The sequence below is a fragment of the Dipodomys spectabilis genome, unplaced genomic scaffold, assembly GCF_019054845.1.
Source record: "Dipodomys spectabilis isolate Male_0828 unplaced genomic scaffold, ASM1905484v1 ptg000060l, whole genome shotgun sequence".
Taxonomy (NCBI): Eukaryota; Metazoa; Chordata; class Mammalia; order Rodentia; family Heteromyidae; genus Dipodomys; species Dipodomys spectabilis.
Window position 1 is genome coordinate 2,313,701 of NW_024870737.1, and position 23,776 is coordinate 2,337,476.

The following is a 23,776-nucleotide window of genomic DNA, read 5'->3' on the forward strand; positions in this document are numbered from 1 at the left end:
CAAACCTATGACCCCAGTGACCACCATCCCAGACATACCTCCCTTCCTCTCTCCCCAATGTGTGTGCCCTAACTGAGTTAGTTCTCTGTCCTCCCTTTCTCCCAACCACTGCTTATCTCATCCCAGAATTAAATGCAAGGGCCTGGAAGTGAGTAATGGCAAGCCAAGGCAAGGCAATGAACTGGCTGGAAAATGAAGAGAATAGCTGTTCAGAAGATGATACAGGATTCCAGAGGGAGGCAGGTCTTTAACCTCTTCTATTAGAAAACCACTTCATCTTACAACATAGTTGACAGTGTGTGATTCAGGATAGAAAAACTGCAAACATCAAGGCTGCCATGATGCTTAGTCCCTGACTGTCTCCTCCGGGTCCCTTGGGCTTCGCTTGTATTGGGAGGGCAACAAGAGAGTCTGGTTGTGATATAACTCATTTTAATTCCATTCAGGTCCCAGGGAACTCAGGGCTGTGACTGCCACCACAAGGATAAGGGTGTCCTCCATGTGGCTGTATCCATCCCTGCTTTCATACATCTTGAGCAATGAGTTCTAGTGGTGCCTTGCACATCTACATACAGACACTCTTGAGTGCACCGTTGCTGAGGACCGTTAAATGTTCTCATTAGTCTCGTCCTCAGGACACCATTTCCCATGCCCCTAGACTCCACCACTCTAAATACAATTCTCTGGGTAAGTGTGGTCACTGCATCAGTCTGAGTGGAGTAAAGGACTCTTCTTTCTTATGCAAGTAATTCCCATCGTGCTCTCTAGTCCAGACACACAATGATGGCCCTAGGGATACATTAATGAAAGGAAAGGGCAGACCGTGCCTTGATATGGTGTGTATCCAAGATTTCTGGAACTTTATTTCTTAACTCCATTTATAGTCAGTTTTCAGATGAACACAACCTTCAAGAGATAGTAAGTACATGTATTAGGTTCCTTAATTTTAACTGGAAGTGAGCCAATCATTATTTTGTTAATATTCCAGACATTTATTTAATGTTTACTTGTATGAGTTTTATGTGGAGAGATTGGTGTCATTGCTTTGGATGGCCCTATTAACTCTCCTGAGCTACAAAGGGGTGTCAAACTTGCAGCGTCAGATATAGAATCAGAGACTTGATTTTATGAAGCTTTCCGCTAAATACTTTAGTTGTTGGTGAAATTAGACAAGTCCTTTAAGAATGTTCCATGAAATGAAGTTAGTTTGAATGCAGTTGCTAAGCAGCCAGGCCAACTCTGCACTCCGTCCGCAGCTCCGCCCCCTGTGGTGGACCTTAGTGCCATGTCCCGCCCCCAAGGAGGCGGGACGAGGGAGAGGCGCACAGGCGCACTTGCGCTCTGCCGGGCGCCTCGGGCCTGTGGGCCCTGGGCCGCCCGGTAGCAGTGTTCTTGGGTCCGAACGCTGCGGTGGTGGCTGCGGTGGTTGCCGAGCCCTCCCGCTCCAGCTGGTCTGACCAGTGAGACCGCCGCCCGGAAGCAGAAATGCCCCTGACGCCGCCAGCCTGGCTTCTACTGTGGCTTAGTCTGCTCCTGAGCTCCGTCTGCGCTGCTCTAAAAACGGCTGCGCAGGCCAGCGCCAGCACAGGTGCCGCTTGCGACCTCGCGGATTACCTTGCCTTTTCTGCCTGCCAAGCTCCTGCACCCTTCCCGCGTTCCCTGCCTGCATCCACCCTGGCCTCGCTCTCCTCCTCCCTCCCACGGCTCCTTTCCTCTCCTTTCTGCATCCTGCCAAGCACTCATTTCACATGCTTACCCCCTACGCATCCTTCTCTCTGGATCTCTTCCTGTCTCCATCCATCCTCCATTAATTTTCTTTCCCCTCAATCGCTCTCCTTTTGATCGCTTCGTATTTTCCTGTCACTCCATCCCATCAATGCATCTTGCCCTTCCTTCCTTCATTCCTTTTACTCCGCCTCTTTTCCTTTCTCCCGTCTTCCCTCCTCTCTTCCTTTTGTCCATCCAACTTTCCTCCCCTCTTCTGTTTTCTCATGCAACTCCGACCGTCCTTCCTTCCCTTTATTCATCCTCTTACTACGTTCTTTTCTTTCCCTGGAGGCAGTGGCTAAAGCCTCACACTGCTCCTCCCCCCCTCCCTCGGGTATCTCAGTATTGGAAATGAGAGATGGGAGGGATTCTCAGGTAACTTCACTGAGGTCCTTCCCTTTGGTACAGGTGCTCTGAATGTCCTTCTCATCATTGTGGACGACCTGCGACCCTCCCTAGGCTGTTATGGGGATAAAATAGTGCGATCTCCAAATATCGACCAGCTAGCAGCTCACAGCCTTCTCTTCCAGAATGCCTTTGCACAGGTATGTTCCAGGACCTGGGTGTGTGTCTTCTCATGCACCTGGAGTTGGTGGCCCTTTGGTTACCTAGTGGTGGTGCTGACTGTTCCAGGAACCTCCTTGGAAGAGGACAGCATACACTGAAAAGCAAGGGTCCAGGAAATTTAGTGGTCTGCTCCCAAGGAAGCCCTCGAGACTGGTCCTTTCTCATGGGTGGAGGGAGGCCCTTTTATATGCATGATAGCCCTGGCCAACTTCCTCTTAGAAGGCAGAATTTCTGCTGTTGTAGAATGCTACCAACAGTTCTTTCTACCTATTGAGCTGGAGGGTGAATGCCAGCCTCCTGGCCAGGGTTGTCCTTCCTGAGGCCCTTCTTGGGGTAACCCCCAAGAATATCATCCTCTCTGTGCACCTGGAGATGCCATCACATATGAACAAACACACACATTTGCTGGTCTTAGGCTGATTTTGCTGCCTTCTTTTGCTGGGAAGATGCAAAATGTCTGGCACGTGGGTGAGGCGCATATCCCACTGGTTGGCTTTGGAAACTGCATGACTCAGCTGCCAGGCTGTTGCTGAGGACCTGGGGAGGTTGCCTAGTTACCTGACAGATTGAAGATGGGTTTTGCTGTGATCACGTTGACCTCTGTTTCTGCTTCCTGACAGCAAGCAGTGTGCGCCCCAAGTCGTGTGTCCTTCCTCACTGGGCGGAGGCCTGACACCACTCGCCTGTATGACTTCAACTCCTACTGGAGAGCGCATTCAGGAAACTTCTCCACCATCCCCCAGTACTTCAAGGAGAATGGCTATGTGACCATGTCGGTTGGGAAAGTCTTTCACCCTGGTACGGCTGCATGCCTGAAATCTGAATTCTTTGGTTTCCTGCCTCGAGGCAGAAATCCCCTGCTGGGTTTGAGCAGCTTTCGCAGAGGCTTTTTGCTGCTGGATGCCTTCTTAGTCAATACTGCCTTTCTAGATAATCCACTTCCCAATTTGGCTTCATGTCTGCTACCGAAAGTGAAAAAGGGAAGGAAGTTTGTCTTCTTTTTGGAAGCTGGAGGTGATGCTATGAGTGTCCCTTGTCTCCTTAGGTGATGGGAAGGTCACTGGCTAGTGAGGTATCGGTGTTGGGTGTGTGAGTCCACTCTGGGCCTCAACTGGTGCCCTGTCTGTAAAGGTGGGGTGGGATGAGCACACTGAAGGATCTTACATGTGGCCAGAGCTGCTGAGGACTTGTCCAGTAAACCCACTCTGTTTTGTTGGGGTTACTCTTCACTCTCTGAATTACATCACAAAGAGGAGTGTAACCTGGTACCCAGGGTCTATAGGTTGTTCAGTTCTGATCTTAAAAAGCTGCTTGATTAACTAGCTGTCTTCATTATAGGAACAACAGTTTTGAAACATAAACAAGAGCCCTTTTGTTTGAGGGGGGTGAGATGGGTGCTAGTGGTTCATGCTGGTAATACTAGTTACTCAGGAGGCTGAGATCTGAGAGTTTTTAATGTACACGTGTAACACAGTTTTGAGGATTTTTATTGGTTAGTTGTGTATATTTAAAGAAACCTTGGTAACTCTTTCCATAAGCTAGGACTAGACTATTGACTTTGTCCTTTGTAGTGAAGAGGCGCGCACACACACACACACACACACACACACACACACACACACACGCACACGCACACGCACACGCACACGCACACGCACACGCACACACACGCCTGTACATTGTTTTTACCTGTATTCCATTTATTCTCTTTCTCTACTAAATTGTCTGTAAATTGTTGCATACTGGCAGGCTTCATAACCTTCTTCCAGAGCCCATGAACATAGCATTCAGTTGAAATATGTCAATCGACCAGAAATTATGGGGCCAAAAGCTCATCAATTAAACTTCTTATAGCTTGGTGCTCCAGCCACTATACCCTTTGCTTGGAGGCAGCTGGAGGGAAGTGAGTTTTAGAGAGAGGAGGAAGTAGAGCAGCAGGTGGAGCTTGTATTGGGGAAGGGAAGCCAACTGAGGCCTGTTACTGTTGCTTACTCTCATATTCTTCCTGATGATTAGATTTGGAAACTAGATTCTAAGTGTGGTATCCTAGCTAGAAAACAAAATCTTGCTGCAGTCCTTGAGGAAACAGTTTTCAACTAGATCTGTTCTCAAGATCATTTTGTCATGTTTGGGCCTGTTCATGGATGACAGTAGCATCATGGATTGTCAGATGTGTATCATTTACTGTGCTGGCTGTTCATTGAATCCTCTGAACAGCAAACAAGGTCGATTTTTTTTATCGTCCTCATTTCGTGAGGTAGAATTTGAGCTCATACCACACAGGTACCTTGCACAAGCCTGCTAGGTGCTAAGGCACAGCGTGTGACCCTTGACCTTCTAAAATCATTTCCACCATGATTGATTGCTCTGTCTATAAGCCCTTTATTCAGTGATTCTTGTCTTTGAACCTCTTCTGGTGCTCCTGATTGGAGGCCGCAACAGACCACTGTGTTGTGTGTGGTCTTTCTCCTGCCTCTCATGCCCCTCTGATCCTCCTGGCTTTCCTATAGATCCCTCACAAATCTCACTGACTTCTAAACATTCTCCTTGCAATCCTCACCTTAACTATGTGTACTCTGTCTTGGGTAATTCCCTAGTTAAAAGACACTTGTGTAATTTAAAAAGTTACTTGATTAGCATATGTTGTATGGGGCAGTGACATTGCCACACATGTCACCCATGTTTCCCCATCAACCTCCTTTCTCTCTGTCACCACTCTTCCTCCTCAAAACACATTCAGCAGGCTGCTTGATTTTCATATATGTAGATAAGCCACATGGTCTGTACTTGAAAAAATTATTTTCTTGTAAAGTTACTGTACAGAGGGGTTACAGTTACATCAGTAAGGTGATGAGTACATTACTTGTTCAGCATTGCTACCCCCTCCTTTGTTTTTCTCCTTTGTTTTACTATCCCTTTCCTCCCCACCTCCTCAACTCATCCCTCCCCTAAAGTTGTAAAGTTCCTTTCCAACATACTGTCTTGTGGGTATCATTGTTGCAATGGGTCATCCTGTGTCCTTGTTTCAGCATTTTGTTATTCCCCTTCCCCTTCCCAAATTAGATAAATGTACATACAAGATGCAAGGCACCAAAATCAAATCCAGTGACAAAAGGAATATACCACAGGAGGAAAAACATACAAAGAAACAAAAAATCGCATAGTACGTTACAAACAACAACAACAAAGAAAGAACTCTTGTGTGCATATCTTGGGGTTCATTTTGCTTAGTTAGCATCATCTTATATTGTCATATGTACATAGCTTTTGAGCTTTTCTGCTCATCTGAGAAGATTATCTTAGACATATACTAATTATTGCAAATAAGGGAAAGCATGGAACCTATATTTCTCTGGGTCACTTCACTTAATATGATTTTTCCAAGTCTTTCCATTTCCTAACAAATGGGGCAGTGTCAGTCTTTCTGATGGAAGCATAGAATTCCACTATCTATATCTATGTATCTATATATCTATCTAAATAATGTATATATAGTGTGTGTACATACACACACACATATTTTCTTGATCCATTCATCTGCTAAGGGGCATCTGGGTTGGTTCCATATCCTAGCTTTGATGAATAATGCTGTGATAAACATAGTTGTGCTGGTAGCTTTACTATGGTCTTGTTGGTGATCATTGGGGTAAATGCCCAGAAGTAGGATTGCTGGGCCATAGGGGACAGCCTCTTCAGTAAATAGTGCTGGCAGAATTGGCTAAAACATGTAGAAAACTGAAATTAGATCCTTATGTATCACCCTGCACCAGAATCAACTCCAAATGGATCAAAGACCTTGAAGTAAATCAGACACCCTGAAAACATTACAGGAAGGAATAGGAGAAACCCTAGGGCTTCATGGCACAGGCCAACATTTTCTTAATAAAGACCCAGAAACACAACAAATCAAAGAAAGTTTGGACAAATGGGATTGCGTGAAACTGCAGAGCTTCTGCACGGCAAAAGACATAGCTAGTAAGATCAATAGAAAGCCCATGGATTGGGAGAAGATCTACACTAGCTATACAACAGACAAGGGCCTCATATCTATAATATACTTAGAACTCAAAAAATTAAATCCCTCAACAACAAAATCCCCAAAGAAACTACTGTCCCATTATAAGTGGGCTAAAGAATTACAGACTTCTCTGAAGAGAAAATAAGAATGGCCATTTGACACATGAAGAAATGCTCAATTTCTCTGGCCATAAAAGAGATGCATATCAAAACAACATTGAGATTCCACCTCACCCCAGTTTAGAATGGCTATAATTAGAAATTGAATTAACAACAGATGCTGGAGGGGATTTTGCCAAAAGGGAGCCCTATTGTACTTTTGGTGGGAGTGTAAACTTGTTCAACTACTCTGGAAAGCAGTGTGGAGGTTCCTCAAAAGGTCTGTACTTTTTAAATGACCATTTTCCTTTTTTTACCTTTCCTTTTCCTTTTCCAGAGGGCTTGAATTTTGGGTCTGGGTGCTGTCCCTGAGGGTAGCACTCTACCACTTGAGCCATAGCTCCAACTCCAGCTGTTTGTGGTTAATTGGAGATAAAGAGTCTCAAGGACTTTTCTGCCTGGGCTGGTTTGGAATTGTGATCCTCAGATCTAGCCTTCTGACTAGTTAGGATTATAGGTGTGATCCATCAGTGCACCTAGCTTTAAATGACCATTTTAATTAGCATACTTCTATGTTTTTGACAGCTAGTAGTCTTTCCTTTTTTTTAAAAAATAAAACCATCCATGGCTTTATGTTTCCTTGTAGCTAGCTTTGGGCTGGGTTTCGGTTTCACAACTGAGAACTTGAATTTCGATTCTGAAGGCATGGGTTTAAATTTGAGATGACTCATCTAATATCTAACTGTGACTGGGCAAGGTGTGGGCTGAGCTTTCTCTGAGCCACCCTCTACTCCCCTGTCTTATAGTGATGCCGATGTTTCTGCTGTGTGTGTGTGTTGGGGGTGGGGAGGTGGCTGGCTGAGGATGTTCTGGTTTGGATCTAAGGAGCTTTAACAGGCTGGCTGATGTTCCCTTTTGGGTCATTTCTGAAGAATCTAGCACAAACAAGAGCTTAGGAAGTGGGAAATCAACTGGAGATCTTGAGAGTTGGCTTTAGTAGGAATGTATCATCGGGCCTGAGCTCCTGATTTCATAATTGAGGAAAACTGAGGCCCAAAGAAAGGAGGCTCTACTTGTTTACAAAGTTTTAATTTGGGGCAATAGGCATTGAAAGACCCTTCATGTTTTGCTTAATGGCTTTCTTTCCTCTTTCAAGGTATATCTTCAAATTATAGTGATGACTCTCCATATAGCTGGTCTTTCCTTCCTTACCATCCCTCCTCAGAGAAGTATGAAAACACTAAGGTAAGACAATGAAAGGGCTGCAGGCCTGAGGAGGAAGCACTTTCTTGTCTAGCAAATTGAACTATTGTATGCACTGTACATGCTTTTAGGCTGATTATATGAGATTTATGAATTTCACTTGTGTTTATGTCTTGTAGAGACTAATGTTGGGATCTTTAGCATTAGGTCTGATAGAAGCAGTGACTTCACTATAGAAGCTGATGAGTACTTTTTGTCCTAGAACCTTAGTGGACTCAGACTTAATGGCATTTTTTTTTGTCAGTCATGGGACTTGAACTCTGGACTTGGGCATGCAATCTCTGAGTTCTTAAGCTCAAGGCTAGTGATCTACCACTTTGAGCCACAGTGCCACTTCTGGTTTTCTGGTAGTTAATTGGAGATAAGAGTCTCACGAACTTTCTTGACCAGGTTGGCCTTGAACCGTGATCCTCAGATCTCAGCCTCTTGAGTACCTAGAATTACAGGCATGAGCCACTACCGCCCAGCTAATGGCTTCTTTTTTAATTAATATACATTAATTTTACAAAGGGGTTTCATTGACACATTGCCATAGATGTGTATAATATACTGATTATATCTGATTCATTCCCCTTTATTAAACTCTTTATACTTTATTCCCTTATCTCCTTTGTTCAGACATTATTTATTGGGTTTGATTATGCAATCTTTATGCTATATATATATATATATATATCCACACATACACATATACATACAGACACATACAGACACACACACATACACATACACACACACATATGTAATTTGTAGCTAGTTGTTGGGCTTGAATTCACGGCCTGGGTGCTATCCCTGAGCTCTTTTTCCCAAGGCTAGTGCTTTACCAGTTTGTGCCACAGCTCCACTTCCATTTTTTTTTTTTTGGTCAGTCATAGGGCTTGAACTCTGGGCTTGGGCACTACCCCTCAGCTCTTCAGCTTAAGGTGAGCACTCTACCCTTTGAGCCACAATGCCACTGCCAGTTTTCTAGTAGTTTGTTGGAGATAAGTGTCTCACGGAGTGTGCTGCCTGGGCTGGCTTTGAACTGTGATCCTCAGATCTCAGCCTCCTCAGTAGCTAGGATTATAGGCATGATCCACCAGCGCCCAGCTCCACTTCCATTTTCTGAGTGGTTAATTGGAGATGAGTCTCGTGGACTTTTCTACATGGGTTGGCTTTGAACCATGATCCTCAGATCTCAGCCTCCTGAGTAGCTAAGATTACAGGCATGAGTCACTAGTGCCTGGCTTGTACTGTTTTTCTATCATATTTACTTCTCACTCTCGTTTTCCACTCCTCCTCTGTGTTTCCTGCTACTTCACCTCTCTAAAGAGTTCTCTTTTACTTTCATATGCCATTATTATTATTATTAATAATAATTATTATTATTATTGGTTCCTTGGTGCTTGCTCTGGATGAGGCTCTGAACTGAGGACTATAGTTGCTGAGACATAGGAGAGACAAGGAGAACCTAAGCTACAGGATCCTCAGCGTGAGTCAGAGAAAGATATACAGTCTTCTCTTGGGATTAAAGCATAGATTTAGTTATTGAAACTTCTGGTATGGATATCATAATTTCATAGCATTCATTTGTAGAATCTAGACTTTATTGTTCTAGAACTGCACCTTGACCCATGGCCTTGTGCATTTGCTTAGCTTTTTGTTCTCTCCTTTAGCTTTTTTGCTCAAGGCTGGTGCTATGCCACTGGAGCCACAGCTCTACTTCTGGCTTCTTGGTGACTAATTGAAGATAAGATTGTCATGGACTTTCTTGCCCAGCTGGCTTCAAATTGTGATAATCAGATCTCAGCCTCTTGAGTAGCTAAGATTACAGATGTGAGCCAGCAGCACCTGACGAATTTATACTTTAAAGACACAGACACAGACACAGACACACACACAGACACACAGACACACAGACACACAGACACACACACACACACACACACACACACACACACACAGAGCAATAGTGAGAGCAAGAGTGAGAGACCTTAATTATAACTACTTGAGGAGTCATGAGGGGGGAGGGAAGAGAATAATATCAACACATTTGAAGATGGCATGAAGATGTATGAAGATGATCTTAAAAATCTCAATGAAAGCTATTGATCAGTAGTGGGGTGAGTGGATGAGGGAAATACCAATAGAGAGGGTTATTCTGATTTAAATATATGCATGTAAGAAATGCCATGGTAGAACTCCTCAGTGCAATTAATATACACTAACAAATGAATGAGAAGAGAGTAAAACAGGCTGTTTGGGTAGTAGGGAGATGAGGACCAGTGGGAGGGTAAAGGGTGAATTGAGAATATAAATGAGGGTGAATATGGGCAAAACACTTTATTAGAATTTTTGAAAATAATAACAATGAAACAAATTGAAATTGTTTTAAGAAATGAGAGGAGATATGGGAGATGAGATTAATAGAAGACATTAAACACATGTCTAGAAATGTTGCAATGAAATCCTAGTATGACTAACATGTACTAATACAAAAATCTTAAAAAAGAAGAACATATCCACACCAAAGGAAAAAAAATAAAGCATTACAGGAAACAAAAGGATTTACAAAGAAACATAGTCTTGGCTTGGGGGAAATTCCCAATGTATTAATGAAACTAAAGCCCATGTTTAAGAAATTGAGGTGCATACTACAATTATATCCAATTTCAATTGTCAATTAAAACTTAAAATTTTCATTTATTTATGTATTTGTTGCTGCTCAGAACCTGTAATCCTAGCTAACCAGTAGGCTGAGATCTGAGAATGAGAGACACATATTAAAATCCTTAGCTCATTTTAATTGACTTATCTTTGTTGAGGTATTTTGCTGTTTTTCAAAATTTAGTTTATGTGGTATCCTTTAATTAGTTACCACCTAGAGTCAGAGAATTCATCTCCGAAGCTAAATATTGTGGCTTTCTAGTCCCTTTCTGGGAAAGTAGAAACATTTTCTGGTTGAATTCTATTTCATCTGTGCCTGTTCAGTTTGAAAGATAGCACTTAGGGGTATGGTGACAGGTTTATTAACTTTGTGTTTTGAACAATCTATTTCTTACCCTTAAAATGCTGCTGTTACATATTTTGTTTTAAAGACATGTAGGGGTCAAGATGGAGAACTCCATGCCAACCTACTTTGCCCTGTGGATGTGAAGGATGTACCAGAGGGTACCTTGCCTGACATACAGAGCACTGAAGAAGCCATCCGCTTATTGGAAAAGATGAAAACACTATCCAGTCCTTTCTTCCTGGCTATTGGGTATCATAAGCCACACATCCCCTTCAGATACCCTAAGGTGAAGAGCTATCTGCGAGTGATCCAGTAGTCACTACAGCTGTGTTATTTGTTGAGAGAGGCATTTGTATACCAAAGATGTCAATATCCCACCATCTGCAGTCATTAGGGATGTCTTCTGGGCACAAGTATACCTAGTAGCATAAAGATAGGGGTCATAGATCAAGTCCAAGAAGTAATTTCAGGATACACATGAATCTTTTTTTTTTAATTTAATTTTATTTTATTTGTGAACATACTGTACAGAGGGGTTACAATTACATGGGCAGGATAATGCGTACATTTCTTACCAAGCATTGCAGCCTCCTCCTTTGGTTTACCCTTCACATCCACACATGAATCTTAAAAGAAATGCTTAGCTATTCCTTTCCCTTTGCTGAAGGATTTTGTTAACTTCCATTGAATGCATTGTGCAATTATAGGTTGGATGGTGAGATCATCATAGAGAAGTGAGTCAGAAAGAGCAAAGCCTGTAACAATTAGAGATGGTACTTAGGGAAAAATTCTATGACACTGTCTTTCTTCCTGGATCCTGTTAGGTCAGACCTTGTAAACACAGGATGTTGCTTGTTGAGATCTCAAATCCTGTATTTGCTTGTCATTTAGAGCATGTAGTTCTTTTTATTATCCAGTTCAGGTTTTCCTTACATTATATTTCTCCTTTACATTTTCTTTGGGCAGTCCAGCCTTTGATTTTACAAAAATTGCCCCTTACTTAGAATGAAAATAGAAACCAGCAGTCATGCTATTTTGCTTTGATAGGCCCAGGAGATCTTCATTTTCCAGCAGAAGCTGTCAGCTCCCTTAGCAAAAGACAGTGAGACTAACTTCTTGTGCCTCTTTTCAGAAAAAAAAAAATACCCCAAACTGGTCTGACGGCAAGTCTTTGAAAAGCATTTTTATAAGGCCTAGCCCTTGGGTGGCACCTGAGAAGTTTCACTTTGGGAGTGTTCTCACCATTTCCCGAACTGACAGAGTGGCTTAAACTGTGTCCAAGCTGTTCAGTCAAATGTTACTAAATGCCAGAGTCTGTTTTCTATCTGGGAGTCTAGAGTTTTGATATGGCCTAGGTAGACAGAGAGGACCGAGCCCTGAATCAAAAGTGAATGCTGAGGTTTGAGTGAGCCAGGGAAGCTCATGTGTGCTGTCACACACCTCATTGCTGGGACAGTAAATTGCGTCCTGTGTAATTTCTCTGCAAAGAAAGACTTTCTCTGGAAGCTTGCCAGTGCTTTTTTTGCATTCTTCCTCCTTAGACAATTTTTTCTTACTTTCTTTCTTTTTTTTTTTTTGGTCCCGTCGTGGGGCCTGAACTCTGGGCCTGAGCGCTGTCCCTTAGCTCTTCAGCTCAAAGCTAGCGCTCTACCACTTGAGCCACAGCGCCACTTCCGGCTTTTTCTTTTTGCTTGCGTGGTGCTGAGGAATCGAACCCAGGGCCTCAGGCATGCAAGGCAAGTGCTCTGCCACTGAGCCAACTTCCCAGCCCAATTTTTTTCATACTTTCTGTGTTTAGTATCCTTTCACTATAATAAACTATTACTGTGAATGCGGCTGTATACTGAGGCCTGTAAGTTCTAGTGGATTACTGAAGCTGAGGGGTGCTGGGGAATTCATGACACCTTATGACACCTTTATGGATTGGGAACATGTGAGGGAGGACAGGGTAGCATCTATCTATATAGGGAAAGACAGCTGTTGATGCTTGGTTTGTAGGAAATAGAATGGCAGGATTTCATTACTGTTGGCATCTGACGAGAGTAACCTAAGGCCTGACCTTAGATTAGGGCAGGGGTGAGCACCTGGGGAGCATTGAAGAGCTACCACATGGAACACCCATAGTCACAGCCTGGTGCCTTTATCACATGAATGACAGCCTTGTGGTTTTGTGTTTTCTTTTTTCTCAAGGAATTTCAGAAGTTATATCCCTTGGAGAACATTACCCTGGCCCCTGATCCCCAAGTTCCTGGTGGCCTTCCTCCTGTGGCCTACAACCCTTGGATGGACATCCGCCAGCGAGAAGATGTGAAAGCATTGAATATCAGTGTGCCCTATGGTCCAATTCCTGTCGACTTTCAGGTACCGAGGACATATTTTGTGCATATATCAGGCACTAATAGTGTGATTTCATCAACAAGGCAACTTTTCTCAGTAGATTTTATTGTATCATATTAATAAGATCTATAATATCTTATAAGAACCTTATTAATTAATGATGTATGGTAGTGCACACTTGTCTCAAAGCTGCTGTGGAGGTAGAGACAGGAGGATTGTGGTGTGAAGCCAGCCTGAGCAAAAAAATTAGCAAGCCCCCTTCTCTAAAACAGGTCAGGTATGGCACCACATGCCTGAAATCTCAGCTCTTTCAGAGGTAAGGATCACTGCCTGAGACCAGCCCAGGTAAACATGAGAGACCCTACACAAAGAATAAACTGAACCTAAAGGTGCTAGGAGGGGCACATGGGTCAATGGTAGAGCATTTCCTAGAAAGGATAGACTTTGTCTCATCTCTCACTTCAGCCTCTCAGTTCTGTCCTGGTCACCAACTCATCACAATCCCCCCTTCTTACTGTGTATGTATTCTGGGGATATCCAAAGCATGGCTTCACTCCTTCCCTGAATTTCCAAAGCCCTGTGGCAGGCCACTTCCAGTTCTTGCCAGTCCCTCAGCATGCTCTTCCTACTTGCAGTGCCTTGATCCTGAGACAGTCCATCGATGAGGGCTGCCAGAGTGAATCCATGCTGCCAGGGGGTAGAGACGCCCCCATTGTCCCCGAGAGCACTTTGCTTGGGTCCTCCCACATGTCCTGAAATGTTTTCCTTTCTTTATATTAACTTTTCCTGAAGCTTCCCCTTTCTCCCCTGCCCCTCAAGGGCAGCATAGAATGCTCAACTCTGGTTGTGTTCATGGTCCCTGTGTTCATTTGTTCTTCATCATCCTCTGCTTGGGCTTCTACCTCCATTGGCAGCATTCTCACTTTGTTGGTGAATAGAATCCAGCCTTGACCTTCTCTAACTTCTGTGCTTCTTTCTCGTTCTTAACCAGCCCCATCCCTTTTGGAATTGTCCACCTTCTAGGCTTCCTTACAGCCCTTCTTAGTTCCCTCTGCTTCAGTCTACTTGGTAGGCATCTCTGTATCTCTCCCACTTAGGTGTGGTCCTCAGGATCAATTTTGGCCTACCATGGTGTGCTTTCTCCCCTTTTCTCTAACTAGCCTCATCTGAGTGCTCTGGTAGATTGATTCTGAGAGCACTCCTCCAGGCTGGCCCTCATTCCTGATTTTCAAAATTGTTCTCAGGCATATGACCATGGTGGCCTCAGTTTCCATAGGTTCCTGTGTGGTCTGGCTCCCCACTCCTACCCTGCATTTTCTTCTTCCTCTTCCTCCTCTGCCTCTTTCTCTTCATGCAAGCCATTACAAACTTGAATCTTATCTCTGTTCTTTCTCCTGTTCCTTCTGTGTCCTCCCCAGGTTCCTCTCAAATGAACTCTGGCCTCAGAATCATTCAGTATCTTGTTCTAGACCCCTGCAGTGGGTCTGCTTTGTTGTGATTGTCATTCTGCCAGTGTGCTGAGGCTTCACACGCAGCAATGTGGTGCTCCGTTGTTGAACACTGCTATAGCCACAGGACACTGCTACTCTGAACTCGGTGATTCCTTAGGCCTGAAGGTTGGGCTCCTCCAGAGGGGCCTGCCAAGCTCATATCATCTGTCCCTCACCTACTGTTTTGGTGTCCTCTGACACTCCCTATTCTCCCATGTTATTCTCCAGCCTCAAACAGGCCTTGTTCTCACTATACCCCTGCGTAGGGCATCTTACTTCTATTTGCCCAACAGCAAACATTTCTTCTTTACCTTTGAGGACCTTGCCTTCTTATTTATTTGCTGCCTTACCTCCAGGGGTCAGCATTGGATGGAGGTGTAAGTCTCCAGAACATGAAAGGTCTCTGTGTTACAGATGGAAGACTTTATTTAGCAGACAGTATAAGTATGCTGGGTCCACATCATATTCTTGGATGTGAATCTGTTCTCTTCAGCACAAGCAGAGTATGGAGCAGGTCCCATGACTGGCCTGACCCTAGCAGAGACAAGAAGCTGACATGTGCAGCTGAGAAGGCAGGGAATAAACACACGGCAGAAACTGAGGCTGATAACTCAGTGTCAAGGATTTGAAGACATCCAGTTTATGGCACTACCAGCCATGTGAAAAAGACCGAAGGGAGGAGGTAGTAAGTGATATCCATCTGCCATGAGAGCAAAGGCTGATTTGCTCACAAATAGGATTTGGGGCTTGCAGATTGGGCTGTGACTTTGAAGGGAAATGAATAAGAAAGTTATTAAGGGCATTGATGGAATTGTTGGAAATGGGCAAGATGCTCAAAAAGAAAAAAAAAGACATCTCTGTATATGCTATAGTAAGTAAAACTGTATATAGTCTTAAAGAGTTTTTTTTTTAATTTGCAGCAGAAAATACGCCAGAGCTACTTTGCCTCTGTGTCCTATTTGGATACACAGGTTGGACACCTTTTGGGTGCTTTGGATGATCTTGAGCTGGCCAACAGAACAATCATTGCATTTATGTCCGATCATGGTAAGAATTAGGAAATGTTCTGGTGAGTAACTCAAAGCATCTCAAAACTTTCCTATGAAACATGCTTTTGGAAATTGCCATATTATACATTGGCATCTATTTACTCCCTTGGGTAGGCTTTTGTTTTGTTTTGAGCTGAAACTGGAACTCAAACTCAGAACCTGACACTTTTGCTCATTAGCTAGTGCTCTAGCAACTGAGCTACCACTCCAACCCTTTTGGGATGCTTTTGTGATCAACTAAGTCTTGGAACCTGTCTTGAATATTGGGTGTGCAGGCAGGTTTTGAGTAGGGGGAAGTGCAAATGTAGAAACTTTTAATTTCCTAGTGCATTCATTAGGAAAACATCAACCCTGTTTGTGTAATGGAAATCTGTGTGTGTGTGTGTGTGTGCCTCTGTGTGTGTGTGTGTCTGTGTGTGTGTGTGTGCTTGTAGTGGGTCTTGAACTCCATGCTTTACACCCTTGCTCAGCTTTTTTGCTCACAGCTAGTATTCTACTACTTGAGTCATACCTCCAGCCCAGTTTTTTGCTGGTTAGTTAGAGGTAGCGTCATGTGGGTTTTTCCGCCTGGCCTGGCTTAAAACTGTGATCCTGAAATCTCATCACACTGATTTAAGGGCTATAGATGTAAGCCACTGTTCAGCTATGTGTAATGGAAATCTTTTAACCCCTATGTTAACCTATAAGACTTCAGAACTTTTTGGTCTTTTTGAGAGGATTTAGTAGGATCCTGGCAGAGCCAGCAAGTCTCTGACTGGACTTCTTACATCCCTGCTCCCATTGTTTTGTCTAGTGGGAGACTGAGCTTCTCCACTCTATCTCTTCTCAGGCTATTTCCTAATATGGAATGTTTGCTAAATATAGAACTATTATTTTAAAACATTCATTTTAATTGGAAATATTTCAAGCACACTCAAGGATGGAAAATAAAACATCTCTCTGCTAGCAGCATTTTTGTTCATATTATCCTTATCTACTCTTTCTACCTGAATTATTCTGAACCAAATCTGAGATGATTCTGTTTCCACACACTCTATAAAACCTATTGTTTTTTAGGGTGCACATCTGTGGCTAATACCTATAATCCTAGTGACTTGAGTATCTGAGGATTGGAGCATCACACCGTTCAAGGCCAGCCTGGGCAGAAAAGTTTATGAGACTCCTCAACTTACATCTGGTCATGTGGTATACACATGTCATTCTAAACTGCATAGGAGGCTGAGATTAGGATGATCATCATTCCAGGACAGCTCAGGCAAAAATCTCTCTGAGACCTTATCTCAATGGAGGGAAATTCCATGTAGTGGCATATGCCAGCAGTAACTGGAAGTATAAAATAGTTGCTTTGTGGTACAGACTTATGCCCAGGTAGGAAGTGAGACTTTATCTCAAAAATGAGCATCAAATACACACACACACACACACACACACACACACACACACACACACACACACACACACACACAGAGAAACACACTAAAACAAGGCTGCAGGTGTGGCTCACTAGAAACCTTGAATTTAAATCTTAGTACTAACAACAAATATTCACTATTGAAAGAAATAAGGAGGATAATTCTGGTCAAAATATAGTATATACATAGCTGAAATACCACGGTGAAAATTCTTGGTAGTCAGTACACACTAAAAACATGAATGATAGAAAGGTAAAAAGATTGGGAAGGTGTATATACCAGTGGAAGAGAGGATAGTGAATGGAAAGGGTGAATAAGGATGAATATAATCAAAGGATTGTTTTGCATATATGAAAATAGAACTATGGAACCTTTTCAAGTCATTGAGGAAGGAGGAGGAAGGTCAGGGTCAGTAATAGAAGGGGTGAGTTTGGTATGCATATATAGAAATGTCACAATCCTCCTTAAACAGTTGATAGATACTAATAAAAAAGAAAAAAAGGACCATTATAGCTTCTTTAAGTATGGCTATATTATCACCATACTTAGAATAAGGAAAATGACTCTCATATCATTATAGGAAATGGCACAATATTAAATGATAACATGCTTATTACAAAAACAAATAAGGATACAGAACATACAATATAGGGTCAGGATAGCTTTCCCTTTTGTACCATTTGCCAAGGTTAACTAATGTTGACAGAGTGAGCCTCCATCTGCCAGCCATTAGTTGTATATATATGTACATGGAGATGTCATTTATATATGTATAACAAGTAGCTTATCACAAAACATGACTGATAGTGCTATGTTTATTTTTTCCTATAGTGTCTTTCATTTAATGGTGGCATGGATGATTCTCCTTCTTTTTCTTTTTCTTTTCTTTTTTTGTCAGTTATGGGGCTTGAACTCAGGGCCTGGGTATGGTCCCTGAACATCTTTGTGTTTAAGGCTAGTGCTCTACCACTTGAGCCACAGTGCCACTACTGGTTTTTGAGTAGTTAATTGGAGATAAGAGTCTCACAGGGACTTTTTTGTCCAGGCTGGCTTTGAACCATGGTCTTCAGATCTCAGCCTCCTGAGAACCTAGGATTACAGGCATGAACCACTGGTGCCTGGCTCTCCCTGTCCTTATCATTTTTCACAGGCCTAACATTTCCCTTATATAAAAGTCTGTCTGTTGTATTTTTTTAGACATGGAGGTGTCATAATTTTCACACATTACTAGTGATCTGTTGTTTTAAATGTATGTAAAGGACATTTTATAATCAGCATTAATGATTTGTATTAGAAGTTTTGTATTGTCTGTGTGTGGTATGTCTTAAAAGTGAGCAAGATTGCTAGGCACCAGGGGCTCATGCCTGTAATCCTCAGGATGCTGAGATCTGCGTATCGTGGTTCGAAGCCAGTTGGGGCAAGAAAGTCCATGAGACTCTTATCTCCAGTTAAACACACGCACACGCACACGCGCGCGTGCGCGCGCGCACACACACACACACACACACACACACACACACACACACACACACACACAAAGAGCTGGAATGCTAGCTTTGAGCACAGAAGCACAGAGACAATGCCCAGACCCTGAGTTCAAGCCTCAGGACACACACACACACACACACACACACACACACACACACACACACACACACACACACACACACACACACACACACACACACACACACACACACACACACACACACACACACACACACAGCTGGAATGCTAGCTTTGAGCACAGAAGCACAGAGACAGTGACACACACACACACACACACACACACACACACACACACACACACACACACACACACACACACACACACACACACACACACACACACACAGCTGGAATGCTAGCTTTGAGCACAGAAGCACAGAGACAGTGCCCAGGCCCTGAGTTCAAGCCTCAGGACACATACACACACACAAAAGAGCAAGATAGACATTCTTTTTTTTTTTTTTTTTTAAAAATACCTAATCTTTATTCTTTAAGGCTAGTTATTTCATAAGAGATTCTTATGTCACAGTTCTGTAGCTCAAGTTTTAGTAGAACAACCTATCAAGAAATAGACACAGAGCAGGGCACTAGTAACATTGCTGCTTTCAGGGTCCTATCATTAAGAATGAGCATCTGGGGTGTGGCTGAGTGGTAGAGCATGTTCTTCATGTGCACAAAATCCTGGATTCACTCATCCTGGCATGGTAAGCATGTTTGTTTAGGACCCATTGGTCCCCCAAAGCCTAGTGTGGGTATAAATGACAAATTGTTGATTTTGAAAAGATATTATTAATTGTGGAATTGAATATTTTTTTCATTTTTAAAGGTTTCTTCATTTAGAGCAGATATCTGACTTTGAATAAAGAGACCTTCAGGTGAAATTTCCTTTTTGTAGTAATTCTAGAGAAATTTCCGCAAGATAATGAGGTTTTACTCCCTCTGGTGTTTACTGAAGAAAATGAAGTCTAAAATAAACGAGCTGGATCCAGTTATTCATTTTCTGTCATTGTGTGCTTTTTATGACCCAGGGTGGTCTCTAGGTGAACATGGAGAATGGGCCAAATACAGCAATTTTGACGTCACTACTCGTGTACCTCTGATGTTCTATGTTCCGGGGAAGACGGCTCCACTTCCAGAAGCAGGCCAGAAGCTCTTCCCTTATCGTGACCCCTTTGATCCTGCCTCAGAGTGGATGGCTCCAGGTATAAAATACACAAAGGGATATTGCCATGCACTAAGTATTCCTTTAGCTTCCATATAGATCAATGTAGGGAATCACATGCTTTGTGCTTGTACAGTCTCTCTTCTGGATGTATTGGAATTCCTTCAGCACATTGTATAGTTGGCACATGTTCTTTCTTTGTTTTTGATTTTAGCACCTTCCATTCTCTGGGATGGAAATGAGCAGCCCAGCTAGAGTTTCAGAAGGTGGAAAGACAAAAGATCAGATAACATTCCCAAGGTGGGAAGTGCTGCAGAGGTGCCAGCAAATATGCTCCTCCACAGCTTAGAGGAGAGGATTACACAGGCAGGGGATGCGTCAATCAAATAGGTGAATGGAATCCTTAACCTGCATACTTGGATGAAGATTTGGTCTTTATGAGAATAATATCTTCCATTTTGGCAGACCAAATGAACTTCTAGATTTGTAAAATCTGCAGAGTGATTCTACTCTGGGCTCCCAACAGGGAAGGACACTGATTTCCACATGCCAATCCTTCAAAGCAAGTGTCTTCCCTACCCACAGAATGTGAACATATGTTCCTATAATTTGCATCCTGACTTGATCTCCCCAGTGATGAATGTCTTAATTCAGGTGGCATTTGCTCTTTTTGGAATATTTTTCTCCCCCCACAAACTGCTAAATCAGGGACCCTGCTTTGTGGATTTACATTCAATCCATATTGAACATCTAAGTTTATACTTTATCTTGATCTCTGTTTAAATTTATTTTGGTTTTGGATAATCATTTTGACCTTTCTGCACCATTGAGTTTTCTTTACAATGTCCAGTTTTATTTTCTGCATATTTAATTTTTGAGCACTGCATGCTGTTTTACTGTAGTGGTGGAGAACATGAACCATTTTTAGGCATGACTTTAGCTATTTGTTTGCTGAGACCAATCTGACAGTCACGAGTCATTTTTGAAGCCTGTTGGGAGGAATTCAGTAAGTTGTAAATTCATGTAACTGTACAGTTATTCCACATTTTCCCCTCTTTTCTCTTTCTTTCTTTCTTTCCTTCATTCTTTTCTTCCCCCCCTCTCTTTTTAGTCAGTCGTTGGGCTTGAACTCTGGGCCTGGACGCTGCCCTCGGCTCTTCAGCTCAAAGCTAGTGCTCTACCACTTGGGCCACAGCACCACTTCTGGCTTTTTCTGTTTATGTGGTGTTGAGGAATCGAACCCAGGGCCTCATGACTGCAAGGCAAGCACTCTACCACTGAGCCACCTTCCCAGCCCCTGAAGCATGTTTTTAAAAATACTTCACTGACAACAAATCAAGTGTTTAGAAGTTGAAATTGGTCATGTAAAACAGCTTCTAACTCTTCAGAAAGGCCATTTTAATAGTGTAAAGCCAAGATTAATTTGAACAGAAGTCAGTATAAATACAGAACTTAGATTTTAAACATAGATCAATCATAATAAAATGACCCCATCAGGATAGCTGTTAATAAACAGTAAGTGTTGGTGATGGTCACATGACCAAGCAACTCCACTCCTAGGTATACAAACTACAGAACCAAAAGCAGGTATTTAGACAAAAACTTGAATGTGAATGTTGGTAGCAGCTCTGTTTACAAATGTCCATTGACACATGGATATACACGTTGTGGTATATACATGCAGTGGAGTATTATTCAGTCTTAAAAAAAAAGGACATTTCAACAATGTGGAAGATCCTTGAGTATGTGATACAGAATGAAATAAGCCAGACACAAATGGACAAATACTGTATGATCCACATGTAGTATCTAGAATAGTCAGATTCACAGAGATAGAAAATAGAATGGGAGTTACCAGTTGTTGGGGATAGGGAAATGAGCAACTGTTGTTTAATGGGCATAGTTTCAGATGTGAAAAATGAACAGGCTAATCAGGAGGCTGAGATCTAAGGACTGCAGCTGGAAGCCAGCCTGGGAAGAAAAGTCCACGAGACTCTAAACTCCAATTAACTATCCCCAAAGTGGAAGTGGTGCTGTGGCACAAAGTGGTACAGTATTAGCCTTGAGTAAAAAAGCAAAGGGACAGTGCTCAAACTCTGAGATCAAGCTCTATGAAAAGAGGTTTGGAGATACATGATGTTGAGGGTGATACGAGTGTTAATATATTTAGTGCCACCAAACTGTTCACCAAAAAAGGTGCAGATGGCATACTCCATTGTTTATGTAATTTACCATATTAAAAAGATGGGTCAAACCAGGTTCCAGTGGTTCACATCTGTAATCCTAGCTACTCAGGGTTCTGAGATCTGAGGGTTGTGCTTTGGAGACAGCCTGTGCAGGAAAGTCAAAAAGCTAAAAAGTGGAGGTGTGGCTCGAGTGGTAGAGCACTAGCCTTGAGCAGAAGGCTCAAAGCTAGTGCCCAGGTCCTGTGTGTTCAAGTCCCAGGACTGATGTACACACACACACACACACACACACACACACACACACACACACACACACACACACACACGGGTCAAATGTAGACATCAAGTAACAAGTGTCTGTGGGGTGACCCTGAGACACAGATTGTCATATTCTTCAGCAGAGTTTTGCACTGCATTTTGAATTTAATTGATGAAGCTTGCCTTGTTTGTTATACTGGTAGTTTGAAATTCTAAGTATTTTTAAAAAGTGCTGAAAGGCTGGGAAGGTGGCTCAGTGGTAGAGCGCTTGCCTTGCATGCCTGAGGCCCTGGGTTCGATTCCTCAGCACCACATAAACAAAAAGAAGAAAGCCAGAAGTGGCGCTGTGGCTCAAGTGGTAGAGCACTAGCCTTGAGCTGAAGAGCTGAGGGACAGCGCCCAGGCCCAGAGTTCAGGGCCCACGACCGAACCCCCCCCCCAAAAAAAAGTACTGAAGACATGTTAATTTTGCATCCTGCAATTTGGTTGAATGAATAGCTAGTAGAGCCCAAAGTGCTCAGGTAGAGGTGTTTCTAAACTTTGGCTAAAAATAATAGTCTTGAACAAAAAGAATGAAAACAAAAACAGATGAAGCTGAGAGCAGGCTCGGTGACTCATCAGTCTTGATTTGGCAGGCTGCTATAGTGTGCCGCGTCTAGCAATGTTACTTCCTGTTTCAGGCAGGCAAAGCTGGGACCTCGTGGAACTCATGTCTCTCTTCCCCACACTCGCTGGACTCGCAGGACTACAAGTTCCTCCTCGATGCCCCATTCCTTCATTTCATATTGAGCTGTGCAGAGAAGGCCAGAGCCTTCTGAATCATTTTCGATTCCATGACTGGGAAGAGGATCCACACCTCCATGGTAATCCCCATGAGTCAGTTGCCTACAGCCAGTATCCCCGACCTGCAGATTCCCCTCAATGGAATTCTGACAAGCCGAGTTTAAAAGATATAAAGATCATGGGCTACTCCATACGCACCATAGACTATAGGTATACTGTGTGGGTTGGCTTCAATCCTGATGAATTTCTGGCTAATTTTACTGACATCCATGCAGGAGAATTGTATTTTGTGGATTCTGACCCATTACAGGATCACAATGTGTACAATGACTCCCAACATAGAGAATTTCTCCAGTCATTGATACCTTGAGTTTTATCAGCCACAGAGGGCAAATATAATATGTTCCCCTTGAGAGGAGAGATGATTATTTTATCAATACCCATAATATTGGACACAACCTAGGGGGGGGAGGTAATTCAAACACACATCAACAATTTGCCTTATGTCAACAAGCCTTTTCATTTTGCCATTATTCATTTGAAATTGGCAGTTGGATTAGGACTTGGCTGAATCACTTTGTTTCCTTTTTAAAGTATTTATAGTTTAGTCATTGGTTGACAAACAAAAATTGTCTTAAAATATCAAGACCATGATAATAGAACATAATACTATAACTCAAGAAATTGTCCAATTTAGTACATTTCAGAAAGTAACAATATTTCAAACTAGGATTGACTTTAAAGTTCTGGTTATTTTGTTTATAATTTAGTAATATATCTAGGGTAGGCCAATATATTCAAAATATTTCAATACCGAATTCACATTTCTTCCCCAAATATGAAGTTAAATGGTAATTCTAAGAGCCACAGATTTCAAAATGTGAA

General features: G+C 42.6%; 1 protein-coding gene across 1 annotated transcript; it reads left to right on the plus strand.

Moving 5' to 3' along the window:
- The first annotated feature begins 1,325 nt into the window (after window positions 1-1,325).
- Window positions 1,326-23,776, plus strand: Ids (iduronate 2-sulfatase). Its single transcript, XM_042680392.1, has 9 exons — window positions 1,326-1,588; window positions 2,176-2,312; window positions 2,955-3,132; window positions 7,607-7,695; window positions 10,791-10,991; window positions 12,896-13,066; window positions 15,453-15,579; window positions 19,531-19,704; window positions 22,789-23,776. The coding sequence occupies exons 1-9, from the start codon at window positions 1,486-1,488 to the stop codon at window positions 23,259-23,261; spliced, it is 1,653 nt and encodes a 550-aa protein (XP_042536326.1). The 5' UTR covers window positions 1,326-1,485; the 3' UTR covers window positions 23,262-23,776.

Coding starts and splice junctions, on each gene's coding strand:
- Ids (XM_042680392.1), top strand. CDS start 1,486: ATGCCCCTGACGCCGCCAGCCTGGCTTCTACTGTGGCTTAGTCTGCTC. Junction 3,133..7,606: donor TGGGAAAGTCTTTCACCCTG/GTACGGCTGCAT, acceptor TCCTCTTTCAAG/GTATATCTTCAAATTATAGT. Junction 7,696..10,790: donor AGAAGTATGAAAACACTAAG/GTAAGACAATGA, acceptor TTTGTTTTAAAG/ACATGTAGGGGTCAAGATGG.